Here is a 15,327-nt window from a genome sequence, read left to right on the forward strand (position 1 = left end):
TTGGTTTTTAAACAGAAAATGGCGTGTGAGAGATTGGCATCTCTAACCTAAGATGGAGAGGCGCGTAAGCCTTTTTGTCTTCTTCCAGACCACTGTGGTGTTGGGCTGTTTTGAACATCACGTGCGTGTTCACACAGCTTGAACCGTCTTTTCCAAGCGTTACATTCAGACAGGACCCAGGAATATTTATAAAATCCAGTCCACCTTCAGAGTTCATTGAAGTATGCTGACTTCTCTGAACAGGGTGGGCACTCGATTCCCTTTAACAGTCAAACAAATGTGCTTCTTTTTATTGTAATGGACTATATAAAAAAATAGGAAAATTTACGGTTGGAACTACATACTGTTACCTCCGACGGTGCGACAGTAATGAATCTGTAAAGTACTAGAACGGTTTCTTTTCATGCGTCATGACCGCGGCTGCTCCGAAATCTGTTCACGCTGCTAAGATACCGGCGTAAAGCGTCATGACTCTCTTCAATAGCCGGGGCTTTTGTGAAATAGCCGACGTGTGTGTACGATCAACGTGTTTTCCAGTTGATCAGTTTACTGGAGGGCTGAAAGCTACCACATTGGTGCTTTACTTAAGAAATGTGAGGCTGAACAGGGTCCCATGGGATGGGTGGGCATATGCTTTCTCACCATCAACAGAGTGGGAGACCCACCCGTCACTGAACAATACTGATTAAAAAGAAGTAGAAGGAAAAAAAAAAAAATCTTGACCAAGCACACAGACTGATTTCTTATTCAGGAGTTACATTTCCTTCCAAACTTGAAACAGTCAAAAATACCTGACAGCAATATCAACGTCAAACAAAAACAACGAATGTTCTGTACATTCATCAATAACAACAACAAAAAATGAAGATACACCTGTACTACTTCAAACCACAAAACTGTTAAATTGTTATGCATCTGTGCAACATTTGATTTTTTTTTTTGGAAAAAAAAATCAAGAAACCTCACCCTCTTCTAAAAACACACAGTACCCTTGTTGTCATGCTTCTGATGTTGTATGGTAAACTACTTGAGAACTAGCATGGGTTTTTTAAGGTAACTATTAGTGTGTGTATACTCCCAAAGTGTAATCTTGTTTCTTAGTAGGAAGACTGTATTTCATTGCTAAGTGCTCTGTTGAAGACATTTTGGTGACATTTTTAAGAAAATCTGCAGATGTGCATCCTTCTGAAACTAACAGTAGCTTGATCCTATTAGTCAGGTCTACAGTATCTTTGTAATTCACATATGCCTGTTCAAAACAATATCTAAACAGCTATTTATGTTTATGTTGTTTAACTGTTGTGCTGGGTTTATGCTTTTATGTTTTGACGTTTATTTTATTTTATTTTTTCCTGAGGCACAATTTGTCGGAGTAGAAATGTGAGGATTATGCCTTGTGTGTGTACAGAGGTAAAGCAAGCTGGCTAAATCTTAATCGATTTTGAAAAATGTGTTTATTTTGTAATTGTGCCTCGTATTTTTATTTTATCACTTTTTTCAAATACCATTGTAATTATTTCACAGCATTGTGTCAACCAGGAGTTGGTACCACATTTGCTTGTAAATGTCTAATTCTATAATTGATTTCATTATTAAAAATAAACTTTAGAAACCATTTCTGTGTTTATTCTTTAACATGCTTATCTGGTTTCATTGTTCCATTGAAATTGAGAGGAAGCATTTTGTCACAGTCAGTTAGAAAAGCAAGTACACTGTGAAATATTAGAGGAAAAGGAATTGCATTATGTTTCCTTAAAACTATTCAGAATGCCATTCTTTTGAATCATAAATGAGTGCTTGAACTACTTTTGACCTTTTCTGAATGTCCATATGAGAACATTCCGTTTTAAGATAAAGCTCTTTTAGGGGACACTACCGTTAACAGGTAGCCTACGTAAGCCTGTGGGTTCAGATAAATCAGCCGGTATTTTACTATGCAAAGATGTGCTTCAGGTTCTGGTAAATTTTGCTCCTTATCCTCTTCTTGTCTATGCAGTTCACCAATATTAACAAAAATCAAGATTTAGCCTACTTGTGTTTTGCACACCATTAGGTCATCACCTCGAACATGGCAGGCTACGTAATTAAGCAGAAAAAATGTGTAGGCCTACAACATGATTGACTAGTTCTATAGCGTACTGAGTGGTATTTTAATTCTATGACACATTCCCGTTACAAGATGACCGTTTGAACGGTTCCTCGGCCACTATCCGTCTCTCCCTATATGGTTCGTGAAGCTGATTCTGCAGCAGCCTGAATAAGCAGAAAATAACTGAACCGAAACCTCCGCTTAGCTGACTCGTCGAGACCTGCCGTCTATAATATGAATCTATGCCTGGAAGGTTGCATTTATTTGCTATGCAAGTGTAATGGCAGACCAGCCAGTTAAATTCAAACAATAAGGCGAAAACACAGATTATAAAACTGCGAACATACAGTATTTTGTAGGCTACGTGTCTTTCAACATTTGTACGTGTGTTCAGCAGCGAGGTTTACATGTGAGCTCCAAAATATTCCGCTCCTGCAATTTTACCTTCAGAATCAAGTCATGTTAGGGCTTCTTACTTTACTAACGCTTTTGCGGATCAATTGGACGTGTCGCTTGCCGTACAGTCCAAACAATAATGGCGGCCTCCTCGGATGTACACGTCCGAATTTGCGGGCAAGAAATAATTAAATACGACTTGGAAATAAAAGCTCTAATTCAGGTGAGCATCGGTAAATTGTGTATAGGAATTCTATGTCAATAGTGTTTCTTGCCCAAACGATAACAATACTTGAGCGCACGTATTTTGTTGGTTTGGTTTTCAAGCGCGCCGGTATAGCTAGATTGCTGACGTTGTCATAAATTTTTCCCCGACCGTGAAGAATGCCTTACTTGTTTACATTTTGAACAGATGTGGCTACGGGGTAAACATCGTTGTTTCCGTCGTTTTCTTCTTACCGTGAAAAGTGCCTGACCCGCAAGCGTAGAAATGTGTTAACACGGCAACACAATTGCATCGAGAAATACTAGCGTTGGGGGAAAGGATATGTGTTGTAAATGCATTTAGGCGAGATCAAACCTACTATGCATTTTTTAAAAATTAAAATAAAATAAAAAACATTCGTCAGTCACGCTCAATCTGTTTATGGTACCATCATAGTGAGGAGTGTTTCAAACCATATAGCGCTGCACCCCCTTAGAAAAAAAGGGAAAAGAAAAAGTGTAGGCTACATGGGAACTTTAAATATAGACCCACTAGCCTGACTTTAACAACTGTGGGACTAAACTGGCTCACGTTTAGTTAATAAAACTCAAAAGTAACTTAAACATCCAATCAGAACATGGCTTAATAGCCTCCTAGTTCTGTAATTTTGTATAATTTTTCTGGAGCCTACATGAGTATACTTCATGTACTAAAAGTTGGAAATTGTTCAAGCATAATTCAGGGGTGTATCCATAGTTAGGACATAAGAAAAGTGAGGGGTTCACTTTGGGTTCATGACTGCACAGGCTAACATGTTATTATTGAGAAATTATTTTAAATTAATGGAAATAGGAGAGCTCCTTATTCCTGAACTCCCCTCAGTGCCAGAGACAACACAAAATACATCCCAGTTCAAAGCTTCATGTATCATCTCTCTCTGTACATAACATTATGTCATTGTCCACTCCTAAATCTTTTGTAACTGCTCAGGTGACTGAACTATTTGTACTGGTTGGGATGGATCTTGCTGGGAAACTGATGGCAACTCCAAAAGGCAATATGTACACATGCCTCATGGTTGACCACAAAACGAAGTGGGTCGAGGCATATCCACTAAAGTCTAACCAAGCAGAGGATGTAGCGTAATGCATTGTGGAATTTTTCAATATGATTGGAGCTCTTAAAAGAATTCTCACCGACAGAGGAGGGGAATTTGGGAATAAGGTGCTGTTCTATCATCCTACTACTTGAATAAAGGAACTTTGACGAGATGGACCACATAAAGTTTTTTTTTTTTTGATCAGTTTTTTAAATTTATTTTCTATTTTCAAAAACATCACCAGGAATTAAGAGTTGGAAATAGAATAGCAGATACAACAACAAAAAGAAAACAGACAAATCATGTTAGACACACACATACGTACATACATATGAATATACAACTGTGCATGTACACCCGGACGGACGTGCACGCACACACACACACATACACACGCACACACACACACACATTCCAGCATAAGCTAACTATTGTATTAATCTCTTAATTTCCCCTGTTGCAAGGTCCCGATACAGCAGGTTAACTGCTTTTACTCTGCATTCTTGCAGCAGCTAATTCTGAGTGACGTATTTCTAAAAATGCAGGAAGCCATTCCCCCATCTCCAGCGAATGTGGTGGTTTCCAATGGCATGCGATCATCCTCTGGGTAGCTGTCATGCCAGCCAAAAGGAGGCCCATAAAGTTTTGTAAGCACACTAATGTAGCATTCTTTCTTAAAATAAGAAAGTCTACTTAGTTCACTTTTGAACAAGTATAGCCTACACATCAGGAAAATATACTTAAGATTACACTTTGCAACATTTAGTACACCAAGTATTCTGAAGTAGGCTGCAGAATTTATACTAAAATACTTAACTAGTAGTAAGGCACTAGTGCTCAGTGGATGTTTAAGTTACTGCTGAGTTTTATAAACTAGAACGTGAGCCAGTTAAATCACAAAGTTGTCACAATCAGACTAGTTGGCCTATATTTAAAGTTAACGAGTAGCCTACAGTTTTTATTTAATTTTATTAAGGGGGTGGTTTTATGGTTTTAAACACTCCGACGGCATTATAAACATATCGTTTATAAGAGCGTTTTTATATTTTTGTGCATGGTTGGTTTGATCTAAATTCAGTTACAGAATATAGCGCTTTTTTCCAAAAATAGTATTTCTGGATGTAATTGTGTCGCTGTGTTAACACACTTCTACGCTCGCGGGTCAACTGCGGTGCGTTTTTGCTTTGCGGCCATTTAACTGTTAATGTCAGCTTAGAAGGGTTATCCAATGGGTAGCCTACATTATGAAGATCTTTTGGTCAGGTCAGTACCAGTGGCGTCGCTAGGGGTGGGCTTCTGGGGCTGAAGCCCCGGATGTTTTTCGTCCAGTCCCGGACACTTTGACACAAATAAATAAATAAATAATAATAATTTGACACCCGAAAAAAAAGAGATACTGCACCAAATATCATTCCATTTAATGGAGCCCTAACATAAACAAATCACCCTCTTCAAATCGAGCAGTAAGTATCCTAACCGACTAGTAGGCGCAGTAGGTTGCAATCAGACGATTCGATGGCTAGCACTGGTACAGTAAAGTTCAGTCACAGAGTTCTGAGTGACAGACTGACAGCGCCGCTCATAGACTATGCATTATGCACAGTTCTGTAGACGAGTCAGAATATTTCTCGTTCAGTAACGTTAGTGTCAGTGAACTGTCTGACACGATGGATATCTGCTGATTTTTAAAGAGAATATCGAGGCTGGTTGTTGAGGAGGAGATTCAGGAGAATAATGATGAGATTGCAGAGCAGCTAGCTTCAGGTTTGTGCAGGGCAACACAGGGTTGATGATACTGGCTATGCAGCTAATTGTGCTGAACTAAAATCAGATTTAGAAGTGTAACGTCAGCAAAATAATTATTCTTGATGCCAGGCAGCTCAGTAACATTAGTACGGCTAACGTTAGCTAACAACGTTAGTTAGCTAGCTAACGTAACTGGCTGGCTAAGTCACCTAACGTTGTTAGCTGTGTATTCTTTTTAGCTTGCCTGCCCAGTGCCTTACCTGTTTACATGCTAGTATGAATTTTTTATTTTTTTAAAGCCATTACATATCATCACTCACAGCTGCATATTATAAAGCAGCTAGGTAGTTAGCTAGCGATTTATGGCTAGTATTTTGTTTATTAATTTAGTTACAGTATATCTTATACATATTCTGATAACTACGTGTGTTTGTATAGCCAGAATCACGTGGCTATTTACTCTGTTAGTCTGTTTCTCTACTGTAACATAACCAGTTACATTAATTCATTATGTAACTACATCTAGCATCTTTCCCTCGATCCTGACAAGTCTTCCAGTTCCTGCCGCTGAAAAATATCCCCACAGCATAATGCTGCCATTACCATGCTTCACCGTAGGGATGGTATTGGCCAGGTGATGAGCGGTGCCTGGTTTTCTCCAGACATGACGCTTGGCATTGTGGCCAGTAAGTTCAATCTTGGTTTCATCAGAGCAGAGAATCTTGTTTCTCATGGTCTGAGAGTCCTTTAGGTCCCTTTTCGCAAACTCCATCCAAGCAGGCTGTCATGTGCCTTTTACTGAAGAGTGACTTCCATCTGGCCACTCTACCATAAAGGCCTGATTGGTGGAGTGCTGCAGAGATGGTTGTCCTTCTGGAAGGTTCTCCCATCTCCACAGAGGAACTCTGGAGCTCTGTCAGAGTGGCTATCGGGTTCTTGATTACCTCCCTGACCAAGTTCCATCTCCCCCGATTGCTCAGTTTGGCCAGGTGGCCAGCTCCAGGGAGATTCCTGGTGGTTCCAAACTTCTTACATTTAAGAATGATGGGAGGCCTCTGTGTTCTTTGGGACCTTCAATGCTGCAGAATTTTTTTTTGTACCCTTCCCTAGATCTGTACCTCAACACAATCCTGTCTCAGAGGTCTATGGACAATTCCTTCGACCTCATGGCTTGGTTTTTTCTCTGACATGCACTGTCAACTGTGGGACCTTATATAGACAGGCGTGTGCCTTTCCAAATCATGTCCAATCAATTGAATTTACCACAGGTGGACTCCAATCAAGTTGTAGAAACATGTCAAGTATGATCAATGGAAACAGGATGCACCTGAGCTCAATTTTGAGTGTCATAGCAAAGGGTCTGAATACTTATGTAAATGTGATATTACAGTTTAAAATTTTTTTTTGAATTTTCCAAAATTTCTAGAAACCTGTTTGTGCTTTGTCATTGTGGGGGTATTGTATGTAGATTGATGAGAAGAAAAATGAATTTAATCAATTTTAGAATAAGCTTATAACGTAACAACATGTGGAAAAAGTGAATGGGTCTGAATACTTTCCGAAGACACTGTATGTGGAATAGAGCACTACGAACAACGGTTCGAGTGTTGTTAATTTGATGGAATATTAAAAGTGGAAAAACGATTGATAACTAATGTAGACCACTCAGTTAGCTATATAGTAGAGTTTGATTACCTTTCTTGCAGCTGACAACAGAATACATTTTGTTTCAAACCAGGATATCAGAGAATGTCCAGGTCCTCAAAGCGAGCTGATGGATTTAAACTCAAAAGTTAAAGAGAAATTTGGTCAGCTCCGACTGCGGATTCAGGTGAGTCACCAGGAATAGTTTGGTTCCTGTAACAATCAGTTAGGTAGTTTTTAAAAATGTATTTTCATATTTATTTTTTATTATTTTATTTCAGTGTTGACTTGACCACAGTGCCACTATCAGTGTTTTTTCTGTTAGTGTATTCATTGCTGTTTAGCAACTGCTGTGATCAATCTATTACCTATTGTATGCATACACTTGTGAACTGTACTGCCAATTTAAGGTTCAGTGTAAAGTAGCAATTTATTCATACTTTGCCTCACACACTATCAAATGCAGAGTGCACGCTTGCTTACATACAGGAAATGTTTTGTGTGTGTGTTAGCATTTGTTTATATATATGTGCAAGTTCTGAGAATTTCACGTTTGCTCTGGGACAGATCTAAAAGTCATTTGTGCAGGGAAGAAAATATGAGCGAGGCCCCTTGTACACACATGCACACACGCACACACACACACACACACAGATATATCTACATACACACCCCACCTCTAGGGGCCCCCCTGGACCTGCTAGTGCACAGCAAAGCTTTCCCAGTTATACTCTCTTAGCTGCACCCTTGTGTGTAGGAGTGCTTCATGCTTATGTCTGTGAGGGTTTGGTATTAGTGCATCCGGGAGAAGGAATGAATTAATTCCACAGCATCACCTGACTGCCTTCCAGCATAGAAGAAGAGTTGTAAAGACCGCACATATGTACTGATTGAAGAAGGAAGCCCATGGTCTTGTGCTGCCTTCTCGGGTTGACATAATGTTGTAGCAGTCATGGGAAGCATGCAGTTGCAATTAGGCATTCCAAGCTAAGACGGGAGCAAAACAAAAGAATTTCCCATAATTCCATGGGAAAACTCCCAGGATGTAATCTTGCATATGTGCAAAAGATTACTCTGCATTGAATTTTGCAAAGCTAAAGGTATGGTTTGTCCTAGCATGTGAAAGAATTTTTCTGTTATTAGGTCAGTGGGACTCATCAGATCTTTAGCTGTTTGACATATAATGACTTCCTTTAAAGCTGACCGTGTTATGTTTTAGCTGCATTGTGTATTTTTATATTAATTATAGTATTAGATAGTTCTTTCGGGAAGGCTGTGATAAACCTGTGTGGAATGATTCCTACTAACAGTGTTCTGCCTGACAGAACCTAGAGCAGATTGGTAAGGAGCAGGACAAGGAGACAGACAAGCTCGCCATCCTGAGCGAGACAGAGAGCCACCGTAAGCAGATGCTGAGGTAAGAGTTTGAGGGGTCGGTGTGGGCATGTGACCAGGCAAATGATTTAAATACTCCTGACATCATCAGGGAATACCTAATGGGAATCAGAAAGTCTTCTCTTATTGTGAAAAGCATCTTCTTCTTCGTCTTAGTCTTAGTCTTTGTCATCTTCTTTTTCAAGATGGAGCATTCAATTGAATGCCTGCAACAAAAATCCATATGTCCATATGTGTCGGAAATGCATGTATGCAACTGTTCTGTTCATTGTCAAGTAAACATTACATCACACTGTCCACACAGCAGCACAGGAGAGTTCTGGCACTGTTGTTAGCTGGCTGTCCCATCAAATCTAGATCTACAGCTGGCATTCATTCCTGTAGATTGTGAACTGTCTTGGCTTTTAAGGAAGTAGCTAGTTGTTGACATGAGCTAACGTATTTACACTGCTTTTACACCTCAGCACCACGTGTCATTTCTGGTGAATGTCCAAACTGTGTGTTTGTGTAGTTCTGCTTTCTTTCCTGTTGACGGTGTTGTCCCTGATGGTTACAGTAACCAGATGGCATGGAGGAAGGCTAACCTGGCCTGTAAGATGTCCATTGACAGAGTGGAGAAAGATGAACTCCTCCTGGGTGGAGATGCTTCAGTGAGACAGCGGTAAGGAGGGCTGAACTGTTTAGTTGACATCCTCAGAAAGTGAACTTAAGATTTGTTTCCACTTACCCAGAGCAGTATCTATTCATTCAGATAGATTTGCAAATCCTGCAAATATGAAGGTCCAAAGCCATGCAATGCTTTGTAAGTAGTTAGCAACACTTTAAATTCAACCTTGGATTTAACAGGGAGCCAATGCAATGATTTAAGAACAGGAGTGATATTCTCTGAGCAGCGTGTGTGGGAAAGTACTCTGGCTGCTGCATTTTGTACTAATTGAAGTCGCTATAACAGAGTCTGGTAGGCCAGTAAACAAAGCATTGCAATAATCAAGCCTAGATATTATAAAGGTATGAACCAGCATTTCGGAATCTTCCTTAGACAGGATTGGTCTCAATTTCACAATATTACGCAGGTGGAAGTAGGATGTCTTGACTACCGAGTTTACCAAGTTAATGTGGGCATCCAGGCAAAGCTCAGGATCCATTATGACTCCCAGATTTTTTATGGTTTTTGATGGTTTAAAAGAATGGCCATCAAATGGCACATCTGAACATGGGGACTTCTGTCTTTTTGGAGTTAAGTTTAAGGTTTAAGTTTATGGGGCGACATGGCTCAGGAGGTAAGAGCGATTGTCTGGCAGTTGGAGGGTTGCCGGTTCAAACCCCAGCCTGGGCGTGTCGAAGTGTCCTTGAGCAAGACACCTAACCCCTAACTGCTCTGGCGAATGAGAGGCATTAATTGTAAAGCGCTTTGGATAAAAGCGCTATATAAATGCAGTCCATTTACCATTTACCATTTAAGGCAGTTTGTTGCCATGCCTGGATTTCATTGAGACACTGAGACAAAGCAGCAACTTCCATCTCTGGTTTCATGGGAAGTGAGCAGTATATTTGTGTGTCATCAGTGTAACAATGAAATCCAAGGTTGAACTTCTCAGTAATGGCAGAAAGGGGGAGCATATACAGGCTGAACAACAGAGGCCCGAGCACAGATCTCTGTGGGTCACCACACCTCACATCACCCCTTTCAGAGCATGAATCACCCTAACAAACAAATTGTTGGCGGTTTGACAAATAGGAGTAAAACCACTCAAGGGAAGTGCCTCCAATCCCTGTATGGGTGTGCATTCTCTCCAGTAAGATACTGTGATCAACGGTATCAAAAGCAGCTGAGAGATCCAAAAGAACTAAAATAGATAGCTGCCCAGTATCAGCTCATCACAGAAGGTCATTGCTGACCCTTATCAAAGCAGTCTCAGTGCTATGCCCAGAACGGAAGTCAGATTGAAACTTCTCCAACATTTCCATTGAGATATTCTTGAAGTTGGTTTACCACTATTTTTTCTACCACTTTTGATAGAAATGGTAGCTGTATCAGCTCACCCTGATACAGATATGTTTTTGTGGTGCTCAAAGTGGCAGAAATTTACATATGAAAAACTCAACAGCAACGTCTCTTTCTAAATATATAATTACACGGTTACTCACAAAAACCCACAGACATTGCTGTGCAGTTTCAGTGAATGCTACTTTCTACTGAAGTACGCCAACCGTGTGTGTCTGCACAAAGTCTCAATAGAAGCACAGCAGTATTTTGGGGCGCAGTGTCAACATTGTTAAAACAGCGTTGAAACTGTGTTTTAAAATGACGTTGACACTGATAATTACTTGTTTTTTTTCAATTTTTGAATTAACTGTCCCTCTAACGTACCATTTCCACATACTGTTCCTTTGACCTCACTTCGGATGCCATAATAGCACAGTAATGCAGCACATGCAGTAAATGTACTCAGTTTCATCATAGTCCTGCTATTTTGTGCTTCCTGTGCAATTTGTGTTTTGGCTTTAAAAGCTACTGTCAACATGTGGCATGACTGTGCATATTTTAAACAGTCACACTGTTTTTTTTTGCAATGTGTGTTTAACATTTTTCCACTGGCCATGAAGCATTTCGTCCTCAGAATTTATTAACACCATGACTCATTAATTCTGGAGCAACATGGGTAGTGAGGGGAACCATTAGAAAATGTGAGTTTATTAACCCTTTAAGGTGTAAGATATATGTGATTAGAAGTTTCTTAAATGAGCGTTCTAATGCTGATGTAACAATCACTACTGGTAACTGAAAAAAAGTTCTAGAATACTGACTTAGTATGTTGAAAAAAAAAAAAAAACGCTTCAATTGTTAAAAGAGGTTTAGGGCAGTCTGATGTAGCCACTTTAGTGCCAAAACAGAAGAAAATAGCTTCATGTAAAAAAAAAAAGAAGATAATTTAAAAAAAAATTAGCTTCCTGTTCTCTAACAGTTTGTTTGTCATAACCACGCTGTTATAAGCTTGAGATCAACCATGAGCATGCATAGCCTCCCTTATGATGAACACTAATGCAGCCACTGTTTGCCCCAATCACAGAAAGACAACCAAGGAAAGCCTGGCGCAAACATCCAGTGACATCACTGAGAGTCTGATGAGCATCAGCAGGATGATGTCACAGCAGGTTGAGCAGAGCGAGGAGGCCATCAGCACTCTGGGTAGGTGGAGTCTCCTGGGGTCTGGTTGGATGTGGTTGCTGGTTTATGAAGCCTCCTGGGTCAGGCTAGATGTTGATTGGTGGATGGTGAAGTCTGTTAGGGGCAGGTTGGAGTTTGATTGGTGGTTTTCCTGTATGTCATTCCAAGGAGCTTCATGTCTGTCTGCTTTTTTGGTGCTTCTTCAAGGGTGCCAAGTGGTTGTATCTAAGAAAATTGATTATGCGTTTTAGAATGCATGTCCTCTGGTGTCTGCAAAAACTTTACAGACCAGGCAACACTGGAACCTGAACTACTCACATTTGGTTCTTTTGCCTTTATAAACGCGTATTGGGACATAAATAGTGTTGCTTAAGATGCCTCTCTTTTTCCTCACTGTCAGTTTCACTTGAGATAATACCCTTATGAAGTACATTGAAATTAAGAAGCTTCCCTGTCCAGACAGACTCTCAGCATCTTGCTCTTCCTGTCTTGAACTTCCTGTCCCCACTCAATGCAAGACGCGCAAGAAAGCGTCAGAGCATTGAAGCGTCAGTCATGAATTTTCTGCCCTGTAGCCACGTCCTCCAGGACCGTGCTGGAGACCAACGAAGAGTTCAAGGCCATGACGGGCACTATTCACCTTGGGAGGAGGCTGATCACCAAGTACAACCGGCGGGAGCTCACAGACAAGCTGCTGATCTTCCTGGCCCTGGCGCTCTTCCTCTCCACTGTCCTGTACATTCTGAAGAAACGGCTCTTCCCCTTCCTGTAGAATTCCTCGTCCCATCCCGTCCCGTCCCCTACACTTTGTTTGAAGTTCCGAGCTGTGGGAACGTTGGAAGGGGTGGGGGGGGGGGGGATTGTTTATGATCGAAGCTCAAAATCTGTTAAAAGGAAAGATCAAGAGCTCACCTGTCAGGCCATTCCTTTTTTATCCTCAGCCTCTGAAACAGGATGAGGATTTTACGTTGGGGCGTTTTTACCAGTGATTTCAAACAGCTTAAAGAACAAACGGTTTGCAGAAGCCAACCAAAGAAACGTAACAACAACAACAACAAAAAAACATTTTAAAAAGTACATGTCTTTTTAGGCATATTGTATGTGAAGGCTTTTTTTCACAGAAAGCTTTGCAGTTTGAAACAAAATGTGTGCTTTTAAGAATATGAATTTAAGAGGATGCTGGGTGGCTGATCCTTTTAAGGAACTGTCCTAGTGCGTCAGGTATTAAATCCGGGCTGCGCCAGTGCCGACAGTCGCCTGTAGCCCTGTAGGGCGATGCCCAACTGCTGCTTAACCACACCCTGGAAACGGAGGCCCTAACAGCGCCTCCTCGCACACCAGCGACCCCTGCTGGTCGACCGGGGGCCAGCAGGTCCGCCAGTGGAGCTGCACGTGAAGCGTCTTCCTCAGACTCTCGTACTCGAGCCCAAGTCGGTGGTCAATGCCCAGTGACTGCACTTTCCTCAGTCGACAGCTGAACTTGCTGATTAATACGGCTAGGAAATTAAACATTTGGAGAAAGGGGGAGACTACCGTTGCAGGCTGAGGCCTATAGGTTATTCATCTGTGACGCTGATCTTTATCTGTCATTAGTCTGACATGCCTTGGTCTGCAGGAGGGTACTCTAGCCCCACACCACCCAGGTAAACTGGGTTTAAAGGGAACTTCCAGAGCAGAACATGTATGGACTGTATAAGATAATAAAGGATTAGATTGGAAGGTGACTTCTAGTAATTGGCCAGTCACTTCTGGTTCTGGAAAGAACAAAAAGAAAATCTCTCATTTCATATGAGACTTCAACCATATCCTGACTGTCTGTGAGCCAGTACCAAATGGGAGTTGGTGCCATACTTGAAGATGGCAACCTCAGAATGAACTTCAGAGCATGACAGCCTGTTCTGTCTCTGTTCCGGTTAGTTATATGGTGCTTCACATTTTTTTCCACTATCTTCTGTCTACTTCTACTCACAGGAAAAGAGACATTGGCTTTCTGTGTATTTTCTCGATGGAGTACATGTTAAATTGGTTTTTCTAGAAGCCAAAATTCTGCAAGAACAACTCAATTTCTTTTTTTTTTTAGGAGTAGGACTAACCTAAGCCACACCTGCCTGCCAGTGGCTCTGTTGCAACCGTTATGGTGCATTTTCTTAACATCTGAGTTCCAAAATCAAGCAAGTATTGGATCCCGATTCCCATCCCATCCCACCCCCGGTATATTATTTTGGCGTTTTGATATGTCTGTAATGACTGCAAATATTTGAACGGTAACACATAAAATATAGAAATATGTAACCTTTGCTTAAATGTATTACTCTGGGTGGGTGGGGGGGACTCAGGCCCCAATCTAATCTGGGCCTCTGTGTTTGGCACTGATCCAGCTTGCGTGACAGGACGATTATAACGGGATCTCGTGCGCATCAGATAGCTGTAGCCCAGCGTCTGACCTCGCTGTCTGAGGTACTTGCAGCCATTCTGTGCTCAAAACGTGAGTCTGCCGCCACATTCTACGCCAATACTAATTCTGCTAAATGGCTTTCTTCTGATAAACCAGAGTGGAGAAGCACAGTGGGGTTCAATTGCGCTTTATTCATATGTGCGTTTTTCCCCTTTTAATCGCTATTGATGTTTGGCTGTCCGGTAATATTTGTAATTGACAGAAAATTCTCTACCTCGTTCGGTATGTAACATGTATAGCGCTTTGTCGTGTACATGTGCTTGCCGTACCGAATGCTTCATTGAAAATACTCGGGCCGAGTGGTATACAGTTGGCAGTGTGTTCATTACACGGCCCGGCTGTAAACTGAAACTATTTTGCGGGAAGACCATTAGTGGTCTGTATGCCCTTATAGCAGCCAATAGTCTTTTAAATTGTTCTGGCATTGGACCGTTAGATGCGGCCACGAGACACGACAGACTTAATCCAGCTCTCGGATGACCGTGAAAGGCCATTAGACCGCGTCCATTTTCCCTCGGTTAAAAACAAATGTTCTTTCCTCGGCCTTTTCTCTTTGTTCCGGTTATTTGGGGATGCCATTTTAAGGCACTCTTGAATTAATGCCAAACGGCCTTACCTAAAAATTACGCCTCCTAGTTTCGGGACGTGCTTCAGAGCTTGTCTGCCAGAAAATGCAGTGTGATGTAAACAGGTGCCTGTATATCCAGAATTAACAAGACTGACGCTGGCTATAAATAACTGTGACATCTAAATTTCGGAACAGTAGATGCCTAATCGTTACAGCAAGTTGTCGAACTTAATGTATACTTGGTAATTTGTAATTTACATTCAGAACATGTATGTTGTCTTTACTAATAGAATGTATTTGAAGTATTTAGACCTTTCAGTGCCTCATGTGGATACATTTTGGAAATTGCACAGGGTTAGCCCCTGATTAGCCACTTGTGGGCTATATGCAGAGTTTCCTATAAGATCAGTTCTCTTCACTGTCTTAAGTAGTGTAATTTCTCAGGAGCTGTTTTAGTCTTCTTTCCTATTGCAGGATTGTGTAAATGTTATATAATGTACATAAACCGAGTAAAAAAATATTGATTCAACTAGTATTGTTTATGTGTGTTTCAAATTCCAT

At 41.0% G+C, this 15,327-nt stretch overlaps 1 protein-coding gene across 1 annotated transcript; it reads left to right on the forward strand.

Annotated features, from left to right (window-relative positions):
* Window positions 1–2,589: 2,589 nt before the first annotated feature.
* Window positions 2,590–15,299, forward strand: bnip1b (BCL2 interacting protein 1b). Its single transcript, XM_035433810.1, has 6 exons — window positions 2,590–2,708; window positions 7,274–7,366; window positions 8,505–8,596; window positions 9,131–9,235; window positions 11,646–11,764; window positions 12,319–15,299. The coding sequence occupies exons 1-6, from the start codon at window positions 2,625–2,627 to the stop codon at window positions 12,513–12,515; spliced, it is 690 nt and encodes a 229-aa protein (XP_035289701.1). The 5' UTR covers window positions 2,590–2,624; the 3' UTR covers window positions 12,516–15,299.
* The last annotated feature ends 28 nt before the right edge of the window (window positions 15,300–15,327 follow it).

Source organism: Anguilla anguilla, chromosome 9 (genome assembly GCF_013347855.1).
Source record: "Anguilla anguilla isolate fAngAng1 chromosome 9, fAngAng1.pri, whole genome shotgun sequence".
NCBI lineage: Eukaryota > Metazoa > Chordata > Actinopteri > Anguilliformes > Anguillidae > Anguilla > Anguilla anguilla.